The sequence below is a fragment of the Pavona decussata genome, unplaced genomic scaffold (assembly GCF_977016875.1).
Source record: "Pavona decussata unplaced genomic scaffold, jaPavDecu1.1 SCAFFOLD_48, whole genome shotgun sequence".
Lineage (NCBI taxonomy): Eukaryota > Metazoa > Cnidaria > Anthozoa > Scleractinia > Agariciidae > Pavona > Pavona decussata.
The window spans coordinates 4,124,424-4,140,729 of NW_028145470.1; the positions used below are offsets into that span (position 1 = coordinate 4,124,424).

Consider the following 16,306-nt stretch of genomic DNA (forward strand, 5'->3'; position numbering starts at 1 on the left):
CAGAACAAGAAGAACATATACAAAGAGATCCAAATTATTTTCTGTCTTTTTGGTGTAGGGGGAAAGAGAGGTCTCAGAGATTTTCTTTCTCTTTCCTCCCCAAACAAAATTGAGCTTCAAAGCGGCGACAACGAGCCACGGCGAGAAAAAAAACGGAAAAAAACCTCTGGGACCACGGCACTCACTTTGCTTTTCATCCCTTTATAAATCTCGTCCTGTTGTTTTCAGGAAGTTAATCGCGTAGCTAGCGTGCACTAAATCAAACGGAAATACTTCAGTTGTGGAACAAAACACGATTTCTTTTAGTCTATTCCACAGTCTAAATACTGGGGTTGGTAATTGTCCAACTGAAAATTGTTCTTATTTATAAATAAGTGTCGTGTTTTTTCTCAACCCCAAAGTAATTACATAATTATGCAATGATACAGTTATCCATCCATGCAACATGTCAGTGTAAAACGTGTTTATCTTTGTTCCAGATTCAGGATGGATCTATTCCAATAAAGCCTTTATCTACTCGCTGTACAACTACTACAACAATTACTATCCTGTTAAGCTACAGATCAAGTCAGGAGAATATAGCTACGCCACATACAGTCATACCAGTTACGGCCCGATTTTCGGTCGCGGACACCATATTTACATAACTAGCAACAGTCAGAGTAGCCAGATATATTGTGGCCCCTCCTATGACCTCCCCCCAGGGTATTCACAAGGTTCTTGTTCGTTTTTTACTGGAGGCCAATATTTTAATCCCAGTGATATCGAAGTGTTTTATGAAGTAACGTGAAGTGATCCGAAACCCGCTTACGCAACAGGACGGCTGAGGGAATTAAGGACGGTGCCTACTATTGTTACTGCGCATACGTTCTGCGCATCGCGAGATAGTCGGGTTTCTTATGGGTGGTGCCTACTAATACAGGAATATTTTTGCGCGGTTTAAAACTATACGGAAAAAGCAGAACTTACCAAATGCTTTTGGTATCTCAAAAGAAAATTGGGGGTAACCACGCATTTTTCAGAGATAATTAAGCTTCAATTTAGGAAAAAATCCCATACATTGCTTTATATTTTGGCGTCTTTTAGAGATATTATTGCTTAAGTATCTCTGAAAAATGCGTGGTTACCCCCAATTTTCATTTTGGATTCCAATAGGCCTTGCTGAGATCTGCTTTTCCCGCATGGTCATAAACCGCAAAAAAATACTTCGGTATTAGTAGGCACCGTCCTTAAGGGGACGGTTGAATATCGTTGTGTGACCAACATGACATCTTTTTAGGCGATCTTCAACTGAAACTGATGTTTTCTCATCTGTGAAAACCTGAAAACCACGAGCAGTAGGAATGTTGCGATCTAGAGTCATGAATACTTGGCCGTCACGTTGGTCACACAAGCACAATTTGTCTTCCCACCACATCAGCCATCCTGTTGCGTTAACTCGCTAATTTTGGTAGTTCAGGCAGCGTTCACATTAACATTGTTTCAATTTGAAGCAACTTAATCACGAAGTCATGAGAGCGCCTTCCCTTCTTTGAGAATTAATTCATCAGTAACCTCTAGCAGTGCTTATCTCCCCACCCCCACCCGGGCGAAAGGATTTTTGACAACAACAACAACAACGAAAAATCGGTGAATGCCAAATGTATACCCTGGGTACCAGAGGCATTTTCTCGAGCGCCAAGAGGACTCGTAATCGACCGGAGGCCCATCGTTGTCGGCCGTAAACCGACGCCGCTAGTGGCAAATAAGAGACTTCGGTCGGAACTGGAAATTACCACTCAAGAAAATCGGTTTTCACCCAAGGTACCCATGCACGGCCGGCACAAATGAGCTTTTCAAATGCCCCACGGTACAGTAAAAAAAAAATAGGTTGAATTCTTAGTTTTGTGGCTGACGTTGATTCTGATCAAAGCTAATTTGGGCCAAACTACCTCTAGGATAAGTCTTACTACTCATTATTGCTCCAGTAACCGTTTAAAGGATGGATGATTCCATCTCGGTTTTGTCATCCTTAACCAACTAGTTCATCACAATGTGTCGTACTTATCGTTACAATGAGTAACGCGGTGCAGTGAGGTGAATATCACGAGGATGTCAAATGCCTTGAGTAAGCCTTATACCCGATCCCCGAGCGGACAATCAGTGAAAGATGCCCCACTAATTCATGGAGGGGTTATGGGCACTGCAAAATTGACTGATGCGTAACTAGCCGTCCTGACGCTCAGTTCGCAAATGTATGGAAACCTTTACACTCAGTCTGAAGGACTGACGACCTCCGAATTCCTTCAAAATGACGCAGGCTGTTTTCAGAACGATAATTTGGAAAATTTTGTAGAGCCAGCCTTCAAAACGGCGCGCCTCGTTTACAAACTGAACTGTCGGGTGGCTAGTTTCGACAACTGGAGAGGCGCGGTAAGTACCCCTTCTTTACCGTTTTCTTTTAGGAGGGCGGAAGCCTTGCGTAACAGTTTTGACTGATCAGTAACATCTTAATTGCAACCTCCAAAGCAGAAAAAAAATAACGTTTTGCTCTTAAATTTAGAAATCTCAGCTACCAAAAATGTTGTTAACACCCCTTCCCCGTGTTTTTACGTTGCATGATACTATCGAGGGGGATGGGGTGGACTTGAAAACGTGATTATGTCACCAGTACATGCAGAACACCACATTTCTTTCTATTTACTAGCTGTATTCGATATTGCACTATAGTTTAATGTAAAACACAGAGGATTCTGAAGATTGTAAGCCGTGCAAGTTTGGACATTTTCTGGTCTTACTTTCTTTGAGCCTAACATGCAAAAATGTCGTGAACGCTGCCTGTGTAGCGCGGTTTTTGGTGGGTGGTGGTGAAGGGGGGGAGGGAGTGGGAGGTGGAGAGGGAGACGTTGTAGTTTAGTTCAGCTTTTTGGCTACTATTTTGTATAGTATTATATAGTATGGTATTATGTATAGAATAGCATGACTTTGTATAGTACTAGCTTCCTACTTTAGATTAGCCAGCACTAGAAGAAAGTAGTTTTAGTACAGTGTAAGCGTAATCGGGAAGACGCATTTATTATACACGAAAGTTTGATGCGGTAAAAACACAGTAAACAATTAAGCTTTTCTGCAAATCAGAGATTCGCTGGCGGAGGAGTCAGTTAACAATATAGACTTTCCATCAGTAAGAAATCGAAGAGAGAGATTCTTGAAAAGACCACACATTAATAGTCGATCAAAGAGCTATTGTTAAAGTAGGGGTTTCAAGTTCGTAAAACTTAACCTCTGCTCTAGTAGCTCCGCGTATGACAATGACAAATGATTAAGGACGGTGCCTCTTTTTGCTACTGTGCATACGTTCTGCGCGTCTGGGGATGGTCCAATAAGTCGGGTTTCTTAAGGTGGGGGTAAACATGAATTTGAATGGAATTTTAAGGACGGTGCCTACTAATACCGAAGTATTTTTGTGCGGTTTTTGACTATGCGGGAAAAGCAGATCTCAGCAAGGCCTATTGGAATCCAAGAAGAAAATTTGGGGTAACCACGCATTTTTCAGAGATAGTTGAGCGGTAATATTTCTAAAAAACGCCAAAATATAAAGCAATGTATGGGATTTTTTCCTAAATTGAAGCTTAATTATCTCTGAAAAATGCATGGTTACCCCCAATTTTCTTTTGAGATACCAAAAGCATTTGGTAAGTTCTGCTTTCTCCGTATAGTTTTAAACCGCGCAAAAATATTCCTGTATTAGTAGGCACCACCCATAGGAAACCCGACTATCTCGCGATGCGCAGAACGTATGCGCAGTAACAATAGTAGGCACCGTTCTTAAGTGGTTTAAAGAAGGGATAAAAGAAAGAAAATTATTATTGGAACACCAACAGACAGTTGCCCCTAACGCAAGAACACACCAGGTTGGTAGGGGACTGTTTGGGTGTTAACTATTTCGCATTTCTCCAAAATTTACTACTCTTTTGAGAAAAAACCATCTCCTCCTAAATATACCTAAAAATCACCAAAAAAAATTTACAAAACACCCCAAAACATTGATTTGTGTTATGAGCAGAGGGTTTTTGTATTGCTTGAAATGCGAACGAGATATTTCCATTAACCAATTTTAAGCGGCGTGAAAACGGCTTTCAGGATTACCCCTGCCTTAAGGACCTTGAGTGTTAGTACAAAGATATTTTGCGTGGTTCATGTTTACATGATAAAGCAGATTTTAGCAAGGGCTCCTGAAATCCAAAACGAGACTTGGGAATAACCACGCACTTTTCAGAGAAAATTGAACTTCAATTTGGACAGAAGATGCCATCAATTGTTTTGTATTTTAAACCTTTTTATAACGAGTAATAATCAAAGATTAGGGAGTGCGTTCTATGACCTCGTTTCCAGGTTCTTTCTCCCTTGCTAAGTTGGTCATGATGTCATCGGCCCCTGAAAAATGCCAGATACTCGTCCCACGATCCATTCATTCGTTGATTGTCCCAAACAATCTCGACTCCGAACGTAATTAGGAATACATTCTTTCTACGTCGGACGCAATTATTGTTGCTTGATTATCTCTAAAAAGTTCGTGTTTACCCCGACGATTTATATAAATCTGGTCGATTTTCGTCTAATCCTCAATTCTCATGACCTCAGAGATACAATTAACATTAATTTCACAATGAGAAATTTGATGCTGATCACTGTTAGGGCTTGAAGGAACATCTATAAATTTGCTCGGGTTCGAGTTCGAGTTCCCACCTGTAGTCATTTAGCTCGTTTATTCCGGGATATTTTAGTTAAATGATTTGTTCGTAAGCATTATTGTATATTACGAAGCTTGCTAAACTTCGATTTATGTTATGTAGTTTGTAAGCTTGTGCAGGAAATCCTCAAGTCTAACGGCTCAATAGGAAGGGTTTTACCACTACTATTCCTTGTATAGATAGCACATATGGATAGCTAGCAGCTACAACTGTATTCTATGCAGATATGAGTTGACCATACCGTGCCCATTTCTGGGTTCCTCAACCGGATATGGTATAGCTTAGTAACTTTCGTATACAAAGCATACATAAGCATAATAATAGACTTGGCATCATACCCTCTGTGAGATGGGTATAACTTTTTTTTCAAGAATAACTAACATGTAATTTCTCTTTACAATATAAATACATTGTTAAACATACAAGTAACGAGAATAACTCTTTTAGACACACACCACCATAGTGTGGTTTTCTATCGAGTGTCGAAAGTAATTTCGCGTTTACTACGCTGTGATTGGTCGACATAAAGGAAGAACTATAAATTTGCTCGGGTTCGAGTTCCCACCTGTAGTCATTTAGCTCGTTTATTCTGGGATATTTTAGTTAAATGATTTGTCTGTAAGCATTATTGTATATACGAAGCTTGCTAAACTTCTATTTAGGTAATGTAGTTTGTAAGCTTGTGCAGGAAATCCTCAAGTCTAACGGCTCAATAGGAAGTGTTTTACCACTACTATTCCTTGTATAGATAGTACATATAGATAGCAGCCACAAATGTATTCTATGCAGATATAAGTTGACCATACTCATTTCTGGGTTCCTCAACCGGATATGGTATAGCTTAGTAGCTTTCGTATACAAAGCATACATAAGCATAATAATAGACTCGGCATCATACCTGGGTATAACTTTTTTTTTCAAGAATGACTAACATGTAATTTCTCTTTACAATATAAATACATTGTTAAACATACAAGTAATGAGAATAACTCTTCTAGACACACCACCATACTGTGGTTTTCAGTCGAGTGTCGAAAGTAATTTCGCGTTTGCTTTACTACGCTGTGATTGGTCGACATAACTCGCGCCACTTTTTCGCGCGCGTTTTCCCGCGCTTGGCGCCGGTTACAAGTTTTTGCTTCTAGTTCTGATTGGCTCATTACGCTGTTTAGTCTGTTATGATTGGCCAGAGTTATTACTTTGGTTTTGGCTTTAGGGCACTCAATTGAAAACTGCTCAGTGGTCTTAACAGAGATATTTATTACAATAGAACACATCTGTAAAGCAATCAGTTAACCAGTAAAGAGAAACAGTTATTCATCATTTATATATTGTATTTGCTTTGATGTCAACTATATGACAGTTAACTGCTGTAATAAAACTGAGTGAAACACTCAATCTTCTTATCATTATTTGTGTGACACGCGGCCGCGAATGATACATGTATGTTTGTTATTGAATTAGCGTGAGGTCCGTATTGGTCAAGTTCTTTTCAATTTTTGGAAGCGTATGGGTTGAGCCAGAGGTGAAGTCCATAAGCTGGCAAAAAAGTTCCGCTTCTTCGATTAGCTTCGGAGTGAGCAGTTACAAATTTGGGGGATACACCGACGTCTCTTGGCTAGTAAGTATCATTTTCGATGAACTAATGAGTACTACCGTTTGGTCAAAAGAAAGAAAACGAAGAGGAAAACGTGAAGTTTCGAGTAGCGGTTCAGTCATTTGTTGAAAGCCCGATTAAGCTGATCGTGGATTAATGTGGACTTTGATTCGAGTTTTATTGCTAATCAATAGATTCTTCGTAAAGATTGTTGCAGTTCCTCATTTTGATTTAGACCGCTTTACTCAACCATTTTTAACGAGCCAATCGGCTTTCGAATAACCAGTCCAGCCCTTGTTAGCCTGGTATGTATACAAAGTGTTAAAGGCTTTCGGGATCAAATATGGTATCCATCAAGTAGCCATATTTGATCCACGCGGACGAAATCAAGTCCGTCACGTGACAAAATACTCCACGATTCGTGAAGTCTTTTGCAGCATGTCCCAGGGTGTTCGCCGTCGTCCACCATTTTGAATATCGCGAAAACCCTGGTTACAAGGTTGTTCTTAATCGATACTTCTTTAAAAATTTGCTGAAAGCATATGGTGTACTTGACAAACCCTGTTTTTGCCGTTATCCCAGGTTTGGGTTGGAATTATTCCAGTACAGTCTTCATTTACTCACTCCGTTTGGTAAACATGTGATATCTTCAAACTAAATTCACCATGAAACGAGTGTTTAACACTGCAACAGGTTTGTTTACGTGATAACTTACCAAAGCTAGCTGAGGTCCAGTCGTCCTTTCCGCAAAATTTTACAATCGATCAGTCCTCTTTTCCGGTTGTTTCGAATCGGAAAGAAACCTGGTAAATTAAAATAAGCTCTTCTTGTAATAATACAAAGCACGGACTTTCCGACACAAGAAGTAAAGCGTAACTAAACGAAAGTGAAAATTTTAAATTTATGTCGACCTTTTTGAAAAGTCGATAAAATGCTTTCTCGGCTTGTAGCTTTAGCTTCTCTTAACCAAGAGGGAATAAAACAGCTTACCTAACTTGTGTAGCAGCGTAGTGACAAATGTAGTCTTGTCCAAAAGCCGTTTACAACTTTTCAGAGGGAAAGAACGAAAAAAAGCAGCAAGCAAAACAATTTTGCCAGCCGCCTTCTCCAAATGGTAGCCGCGAAAAAAGGCGCCAAAATAAAAGCCTCGTTTTGGTCCGAAGAATTTCGCCCAGGCTTCCGTGGTCCTCGTTATCAACTTTCCTCGCTCGTTTCCAGGCTACCACAAATTGACAAATTACATCTATTCTAGCCATGAAGGAGTTAGAATGGGGGAAAATCGTCGATGCCATTAGCAAGAGCACACATTCAAACCTCATATACGAGTTTGCTTTTATTTATAACTTGAAAAGTCGTTGAACAGGAGACATTCAACAGATTTGTATGAAAAATGATGCCCAAAAATATCTACAACCTGCGACCTACCAGTCGCTCTTTAATTGGGCTTGATGTAGTAATGATGTAAAATATTATGGGAGGTCCGTCAAATAAACATCTATACACAGGCAAATTTTATGTTGCAAGAACACATGCCTCTCGACTTAGTCTCCCAGGTCATCGGTTTTAGTGTCATTTGTATATATATAGCGCCCTTAATTTTAAGATGCAAGAGCGTTAATGGTAGATGTCCGTTTTTGCAATGAGTTCAAACGCGTCTTTTGGCCGTGGTTACGTGACTGATCACGTCATCACACTAAATTTTGGTTTTGCTTTGCGATTGGCTGGCAAAACTCGCGACACTTTCTCTACCAATGAGAAAGAAAACTGATACCAATCGTGCTGGTCGCAGGAGTTTTCCCGCGCTAAACACCTGTTACATGTATCTGCTTCTAATTCTCATTGGTTGATTGCGATGTTTGCGTCTGTTGTGATTGGCTAGAGCCAGCCAGCCAGCTTTACACTGCAGATCAGGCTATATTTCCCACTTACGATTGTAAACACAGTGACCCCTCAGTCCTTCCGAATCCGTATTCAACGCGTATGGTTCAAATATTCTTAAGTTACCATTTTCATGTTTTCATTTGCTGACTTTTCGAGCGGCTTTCAAGGACATGGAAGCAAATTATGTCTCTAGAGATAGCCTCAGAGATGATTCGACTTCGAACATTTTCGGGACATTTTTCGTTTACCGGTCAGATGATTTTCTCTATCACTAAAATAGTTAAAAAGTAACAGAGTTAAAGTTAGACCCGTTTAAAATGTGCGGTTCGGCACAAGTGGAGTTCGCCGTTTAAACCGGGCCTTGGTCATTATAGCACTAGCAAATGAGCAGCTAATGCTGCCTGTTGATTGTAACTTCAGTTATCGAGACGGACATTTGATGTTAGCTAATCGGTACCAGTTAATTCATGTTAAACAGTAACAAAAACGAATAGGTTACAGCTGATTTTCAAAATCGATTGTTACATGTAATGCTAGTTGATTAGTTGGAGATGCCAGCCCTATTTCAGACAAAAAATACGCAATTCTCAAACAGCTGTTTTCAGACCTGGCCTGCAAAATCCAAGCCCGTTTCAGCTTTTCACACCAAAATGGTTGAAATCTTTAACCATTTTCTGCGGGCAAAATAAAAACCCATAACAGGTGCCTAGGTGCCCGGCCGTTGGCAAAGTTTAGTTTAGTTTAGTTTAGTTTAATGCATTCGCGACAACAATTACAATGATAATGAGTGATAACAAAATTCAACATATTAACTAATCAGCAAATAAACCAAAAGTAAATGGGGGTGGGGGGGGGGGGGGGGAGTTGTGTGGCTGTGGCAGGAGAAAGGAACAGAACTTTCGTCCCAATTGCAACCTAACTAACAAACAGTAGAAGTGTATTCGACTATTCGGAAACATATGTAAACAATAGACAATTAAAAACAATTGCAATTATCGAAACGGAGGACTGTAAGTTTCTCGTTTAGACAGCGCTCTTTTACAGTACGGTCTTGTCTCGGTAGCAGACGCTATGCCTTCTCGTTCACGTTTTCCGTCTCAAACGCACTCAGGCGAACGGAGTAACGGAAGAAGGCAATATTCAAAAGCCTTCGAAGTTTGATCTAAAGGAAATGTCACGTGATGGTTCCGTCACATCACAACATATAACAACAACAACTCGCACCTCCCCTTTTTCAGTTCTGTTCTCCGTGAGACGACAATCCTCGAACGATTCCTACTCGAACAAAGTTTTAGTCAACGAGCTAAAACGGTAACATTCGCCAGCCTTCAAATTTTGATCCACAGGAAATATGACATGGTGACTTGCTCAAATAGTTGATACTGGACATGCATACCACCACAGCAAACACAGTAACAACAACAACAACAACACTGACAACAACCGTGAAAACCAAGAACTCACGAATGAACCAGGAAACAAGGAAGAAAGTGTTACACGTTTTGTAAACAGGTTTGCAAACGGTACGAGGTCGTTTGTTATACGTATACCGAGAATATTAAAAACAGAGTCAACTTTTATAATCTTAGGCCTTTTTATTCAATTTAAAAAATTTCCCAATAAAAATTTCCCTATCAATAACTGAGTTAGTATTGTTTACTCCCCTCAAGAACTCGATTATTCTCTCGCTTTAAAACCGATGTCTCCACGGTTTGTTATAAAAGATACCGAATGAATGAAATCAGCTTGGGAACCAAGCTGATATGTATCTAGGCCAGGGTACTAAGTTCTAGCCCAGATCCGTGGTGCAAGCAAATAACAGAGTGACTTATAATTCTCAAGAGTAATCTGATCATCATCTTATTTCTCCAGATATTATTATGACAATTTTATGCAGAATGGCAATGAGAATTAAGATATTCATAAGCAAGGGATGTCTTCACATACGCCAAACTTGTCAAAACTAATATCAAAATTCTGCTAGGAAAATAATTAACTTTTTGAACTTGGAGTTGCCAGACGGCTATAGCCTTTTGACTGCGCACATCCTGCATAAATACTATAGATACAAATCCTTACTCAGAAAGACAATTCAAATGAGGGCTCGTTAGCAGCAATTTCCTGGGATGCCCTCTTTCTTTTCTCTACAAATGGAATTTGAAAACCAGTCTCCAAAATAACGCATTCGTCGAATTGGAGATTAAATTGTTTTAGGAAACAACTCATTAAGAATTTCTCAATCCTTCCAGATAAGGCGACAATCCCTAAGAACCCCGTCGTTCTACTTCACTGAAAAATGACGTCATCTGTAAACGCGCCCGCGAGTCTGAATTCATCATTGGTCAAGACACAATACATTCTCTGTGGACAAGGTCGCGACGAGGGGCGGGGACGGGGAATCGTTGTTCTCAAGATGTACTCCCGACCGGTAGGGGGTGGGAAATCTTGGGCTGGTGTGGCTTGTGGACGCTGCTGAGAAGAAAAAGGCGGAGATACATAAGCTCACGTTGATAGAGGAGGAGGAGGAGGAGAAGGCGGAGGAGGAGGAGGGAAGGAGACGGTGGAGAAGAAGAAGGGGGAGGAGAGAAAGAGGAGGAGGAAAGGAAAAGGGGAAGGAAGAGAGGAAGGAGAAGGAGAAGAAGCAGCAGAAGAAGAAGAAGAAGAAGAAGAAGAAGAAGAAGAAGAAGAAGAAGAAGAAGAAGAAGAAGAAGAAGAAGAAGAAGAAGAAGAAGGAGAAGAAGAACAACAACAACAACAACAAAAAGAAGAAGAAGAAGGTGGAGGAGGAGAAGGCAAAAGGAGAAGGAGGGAGGAAAAGAGAGGGAGTAGAAGCAGTAGTAGTAATAGTAGCAGTAATAGCAGCAGCAGCAACAGTAGACGGTGACAGTGGTAGTGGTAGTGGTGGCGACATTGGCACTGGCAATAGACGTAGTAGTGGTAGTGGGAGTGGGGGAGTTGTGGTGGTCGTAGTATTAGTAGTGATTAAACTAGTCATTTCTGGCAGGTCATGGTATACTCGCTACCAAAGAGAATGCGTAACATGCATGTATACTTTATTCCACGCTTTAAGCAACTGCATGCTACATTTGACTCACCAGTTGATCTGGAGGTGATACTTCATCACCGGCAAACTGCATTCTTGCACTCTGGGAAACACAAAAAAGTTTACAGTTTACTACTGATTATGCAAAGCTTCGTTTATCTGAGGAAGTGAAATGGTAAAACAGGTAACACCGGACAAACCTCCTGTTTAGCAAAAAGACTATGAATAACTCTCCCTGCAGGTCCTCTTCCGGCACCTATAACAGCAACTTCCGGTTTTTCCATCAAGGCTGACAGGAAGTGTTCAACGTCCTTATCTGCGCCACTTCTTCCTTTGTCCGAGAGTGCATCTTGAAACTTGAAGCGCAGGGAATGGGCACGAGCAATTACCAGTTCACAAAGCTGCAGCTGTTTTACAAATTCCTAGCGAAGAAATGACAAAACTGGGTTCAGTAGTGGGGAGTGTCAATATTGCATTGTATTGTATTTTATCCCATGCCATAGAGAATACAGCCAATCAGAAAGCTAGAAACCCGTTGCATATTCTGCGGCATGCAACGGGTAGTATTCCACGAGAAAATCCCGGCATTCCTCGTGGCCTACAAATATTTCCCGCCGAACGATCGATTGAAGAGCCTGCGTCAGGTCAAAATTTTCATTCAGAAAAAATTACTGTCAACAACTAAAACATGGAAGAAGAAGAATACCCCAGTTTTGACCTTAATTTTGAATTCCTGGAACCAGACATCGAACAGGAAAGTTAACTCAATGAATGGCATGGGATAAATTAGTTATGCAGTGCTTTCTCGTGGTATACCGTGAATATCCCACTCGTGACTTGACTTTTCTTTGTATACACACAAGCCTAAAGGCTCGTGTGTATACAAAGAAAAATCAAGTCACTCGTATGTATTGTATTTTATTGTATTGTATCCGCCGCCCACGAATTTCGCCAGCTGCTTTCAAAATGTAAGTAGCTTGAAATTTGCCGTGGCAACGCCTTTCAACAACAGAAACGAAGTTCAATGAGCAGAATGGTGTTGTTCTCCGCTGTCAAAAGTACAAAGAGCTCCTTACCTCGCATCGAGGCAAATCCTGAGGCATTTCCCATGATAACTTGCTGGCCTTGCCGAGAACCTTATCCAGTAACGAGGCAACTGCAGGAATATCATGTGCACCTGATGCAACGTGAACAGACAGTTATGGGTTGTTTAAGGATAGTCCCTCTTTTGGCTAATGCGCATGCGTTCTGCTTCATCTCGTAATAGTACCTTTCTACCTACTCTACCTGTAAATCTTTCAGCTAACACAGGTGAACTTATGTCTTACCAGCTGCCTCAATACGAAGAACTGCAGCATGAAGCAGAACAGGAAACAATTGGAAGGCAACTTCAGCGGGCTTGAGCCCAGCAAGGAAGTGCAAAACCTAGAACAGAAAAAGACAAGCAAATTCGATGGAATAAAAATACACTTCGAGAAGTTCGATTATGGTGTATGTTGTGACCAGGTCATTTAACGCACACTCGTACTTTACCCTGCGAGCAGTGGTTTCTCCACAGGACGCTACGCTACGAAAGGGAGCGAAACGTCCGGTGGAAAAACCACTGCTCGCAGGGTACTCGTTTTTATGCTCGTGCACGCATGTATGTTCTCCTTCGTTTACACTTGACGCTAATGAGCGATGAAAAGCCCATGCTTTTGTTCATTCCTTTCATTTATAGTAAAGTCGTATGCTTGCGTTAACGTTCGCAGTCGTTTGTTTTGACCTCACAGAAACTCCTGAAGTTAGGCTTAACATCTAAAATCATACGGATATAGATCCTTCTCTGTTTGCGCACCAAAGCAAACTCCCCCCCCCCCCCCCCTTTACATTAAATCTAGCCCTTCAGTGAATGCTTTTAAGTTTTAAACTTTGCTTCGCATGGTCTCTCTTTACCCAGGTGTATAATAGGTACCAGCGACATACCGCTGGAGGTAGCCTTAAGATTGACTAGCATCCCATCCAGGGAAGAGAAGCAATACTCCTGGCCCCAGTTGTTCAAAGAGCGGATAACTTTATCCAGTGGATAAGTCGCTATCCAGCGGAGCAAATGTACTCCAAAGAACGCTTTTGGCAAGTTTTCCACACAATCCCATGCTTGAATTTGACATATGCTTCAACTACATTCACAAACAATAGGCATATCGGGAAAATCTTGCACACATTTTATCTGTTGAATAGCGACCTATCCATTGAATAAAGTTATCCGCTCTTTGAACAACTGGGGCCTGGTTGCTTCATGCTACAGAAACCCGGTTAAGCTCCGGCCGTGTGAGCCACTTAGGCTCGAGTGCGACTTACCTACCTACCTCCAAAAAGTGCGAAAAATTTCATCTTTCGGATAACTCTTTCACTTAATTACATATGTACATATTATTTGTTTCTTTCTCGGCACATTAGCATGTATTTTGTTAGAGGCCTAAACAGCCTCAATCAGATCCGAGGGTAAATAAAGTTTCATTCATTCATTCTCCCATAAATAGTAATCATACATCATTTACGAAATCATAGCTCTTTTACGAAACTTTTGAATGCAGGGGAACACACGACGCACAAATAAACTGTTCTGAATTCGTTTCGTTGCTGGATCTCTGGATCTCTCTGAATCTGAACCAAACTGATTGCAGGGCTGACATTACGGCAAAGAGCTTATTTATTTGGGTATTCCAACAAGTACCACCATAGTTAATTGAGGGACTGGTTTGGAAACCTTGCCATAAAAACAATGGTACTGCAATTTATGTTGGAAGAACCGCGACCGTGCACAATCTATTGTGGTTTGTGCACGGTCAAGGCCAAAAATGCTAACAAAAGCATATGACAAAGTAGCCTGCAATGCAGGCGTATTTTTGGAGCGGGAGCGCTGATAATCCTTCGTTGTTGTCATCTTGGGCGAGGAAGCGCAAGAGGGCTGGAGCGAGTCAAAAGTGACCCTAAGGGAGAGGACGACTGGCTGAGAAATAAGGGAGGGGGGAGGGGGACTCTCATTTCCTCACTCTCATTTCCTGCCCCGCCCCCCTCCCCCTCAGCCTCCTTCAAATACGCGAACTAAATTTATTATTCAGCGCTCGCCCATGAAAAACGCCTGCACTGCAGGCTAATAACAAAGAAATGTGTCAGGTTTCATAACCATTGTCTTTCATTAACTATGGTACCACTAGTTGAAAATAAACAGCTCTTTGCCGTAGTGTCAGCCCTGAAATCAGTTCAGTAATCATAAAAACTATTGTTCAGTCACATTTAAAGGCAGATGATAGTTTCCGTTACCTTTTCTGCCTCCTTAGTTTCATCAAAAAGTCGCTTCTGTCTGCGGACTGGGACGGGGCGAGCACTCTGCCAAACCTCGGCCCACATGTTGCCCGGAATGCGCATGCGTAAGCTAAGGTGCCCCTCCCACTGCGAAAAGGAATGAGAACAACTTCAGTTCTTGAGGCACGAAATTCTGGGCTGTAAAGTAAGCAAGTACAGTAAAAATGTAATTATAGACTTTTTTTCTGTACGTATTGCACCTATACCTCTCCGTGTAGCTGGCGGTGTTGTTCACGCGCAAATATAAAGTTTTGGCGGCGAAACTCTCCTCTTCTCCATTCCTCTCGTGGTTTCGCTGCTCCCCCCTCCCCCACCCCCTCCCCACCTCAACCCCCGCGGAATTTGTATTTATCAATTATCCCGCGAAATCGTGTGAAATATCGCATGATAATTAGCCGACGAGGCCGCATGCCGAGTTGGCTAAAATCAGGCGATATTCCGCAAGATTGAGCAGGATAATTGTTTTATTATTCAACAAGATGATAACAAAGCACAGTTTTATTGCAGAAAAGCTGAAGACGTTTTATTGCAGAAAAGCTGGAGGCTTTTTTGCCCTTTTTCTTCGCGACACACGAAATTCCGTATATCGCAGGATATCTGTTGTTTACGGACGACGAATATCGAGCGCACCATGACCATATTTGGGCAGTGTTACATTGTGTTGAATACTAGTTCGGCGAGCTGCTAGAGAAATTCTTTAATGCTAACACTAGCACACTAAACGACATTTGTGGTACTTTTGAAAAGGAAAAGGAATTAATAATTGTCCCACGTTACGGAACTCTGAGGTGACATTTCACTGAAGAAGAACAGTTAAATCGCGATTTCTGAGGGGAATAATGCTTTCCCACAGACAATCACATTCACCAAAATGAATCGTTGTTTACTCCTGTGGAGTGATGTAAATCCATGAAAAACGATGAAATGGGAGAAAGATGCTCCAGTCAATGAAAACTCAAATTATCTTGATGAAGTTAACTCACCTTGGTTGGTACTTGTAATTCTTCTACATGCCCTGCCTTAACTTCATCCATAAGTGTTTTTGCGTCGCTTGCCAACAGGTCTTCGTCTGGAATCTCGACGTCCTCAGTGTCCCAGCCTTCATCAATTGAGCCTTCAGTGGTAACAGCTAAAGAAACGATAGCCGCTAATAAAACAACGACGGCTACAACAAAACTTAATACTTGAAATTTTCCGCGCTTGGCACCGGTTGACTGTTCCCCGCGCTTGGCACCGGTTGCATGTTTTCCCGCGCTTGGCATCGATTGCATGTTTTCCCGAGCTTGACACCGGTTGCATGTTTTCCCGCGCTTGGCATCGGTTGCATATTTTCCCGCGCTTGACACCGGTTGCATGTTTTCCCGCGCTTGGCACGGGTTGCATATTTTCCCGCGCTTGGCACCGTTTGCATGTTTTCCCGCGCTTAGCGCCGGTTGCATATTTCCCGCGCTTGGAACCGGTTGAATATTTTCCTTTGAGTTCAACCGCCGTTTTGCTGCAATTGCCCATTCCGAAGTTCAAAAAGGAACTGGGACCTAGCTTACACATTGTTAAAATTGCGTCATATAAAGAAATGAACCAATCACCAGAAAGATCACATAAAAATTAGTAAGTTTACCAAAAACTTTACCAAGTCTGGTTATGTTTCATTACGTAGTAACCAGGCTGTGACCTGTCAAAGGTCGCCCAAATTCCATACAAATG

At 41.5% G+C, this 16,306-nt stretch overlaps 2 protein-coding genes and 1 long non-coding RNA gene across 6 annotated transcripts in view; 1 reads left to right on the forward strand and 2 right to left on the reverse strand.

Moving 5' to 3' along the window:
* The window catches only part of LOC146481869 (uncharacterized), a 52,285-nt gene extending 46,154 nt beyond the window's left edge, over positions 1 to 6,131 (forward strand). For both annotated transcript variants that reach the window (XM_085107914.1, XM_085107913.1), the window contains exon 7: positions 480 to 6,131. In XM_085107914.1, coding sequence (XP_084964040.1) covers positions 480 to 790 — 311 coding nt within the window. In that variant the 3' untranslated portion in view covers positions 791 to 6,131. The remainder of the gene's footprint in view (positions 1 to 479) is intronic.
* The window catches only part of LOC146481867 (uncharacterized), an 86,059-nt gene extending 78,350 nt beyond the window's left edge, over positions 1 to 7,709 (reverse strand). The window contains exons 1-2 of the long non-coding RNA XR_014864341.1: positions 7,321 to 7,709; positions 7,046 to 7,133 (exon numbers count right to left, since the gene is read on the reverse strand). This is a non-coding gene — a long non-coding RNA (uncharacterized LOC146481867). The remainder of the gene's footprint in view (positions 1 to 7,045; positions 7,134 to 7,320) is intronic.
* A 2,077-nt stretch (positions 7,710 to 9,786) lies between these two features.
* The window catches only part of LOC146481870 (rab3 GTPase-activating protein catalytic subunit-like), a 31,316-nt gene continuing 24,796 nt past the window's right edge, over positions 9,787 to 16,306 (reverse strand). For 2 of the 3 annotated variants that reach the window (XM_085107968.1, XM_085107966.1), the window contains 7 exons: positions 15,586 to 15,731; positions 14,561 to 14,689; positions 12,583 to 12,679; positions 12,331 to 12,431; positions 11,455 to 11,676; positions 11,307 to 11,357; positions 9,787 to 10,683 (listed from right to left, as the gene is read on the reverse strand). In XM_085107968.1, the coding sequence (XP_084964094.1) occupies positions 10,498 to 10,683; positions 11,307 to 11,357; positions 11,455 to 11,676; positions 12,331 to 12,431; positions 12,583 to 12,679; positions 14,561 to 14,689; positions 15,586 to 15,731 (932 nt within the window). In that variant the 3' untranslated portion in view covers positions 9,787 to 10,497. The remainder of the gene's footprint in view (positions 10,684 to 11,306; positions 11,358 to 11,454; positions 11,677 to 12,330; positions 12,432 to 12,582; positions 12,680 to 14,560; positions 14,690 to 15,585; positions 15,732 to 16,306) is intronic. The other variant, XM_085107967.1, reaches the window with a different exon arrangement.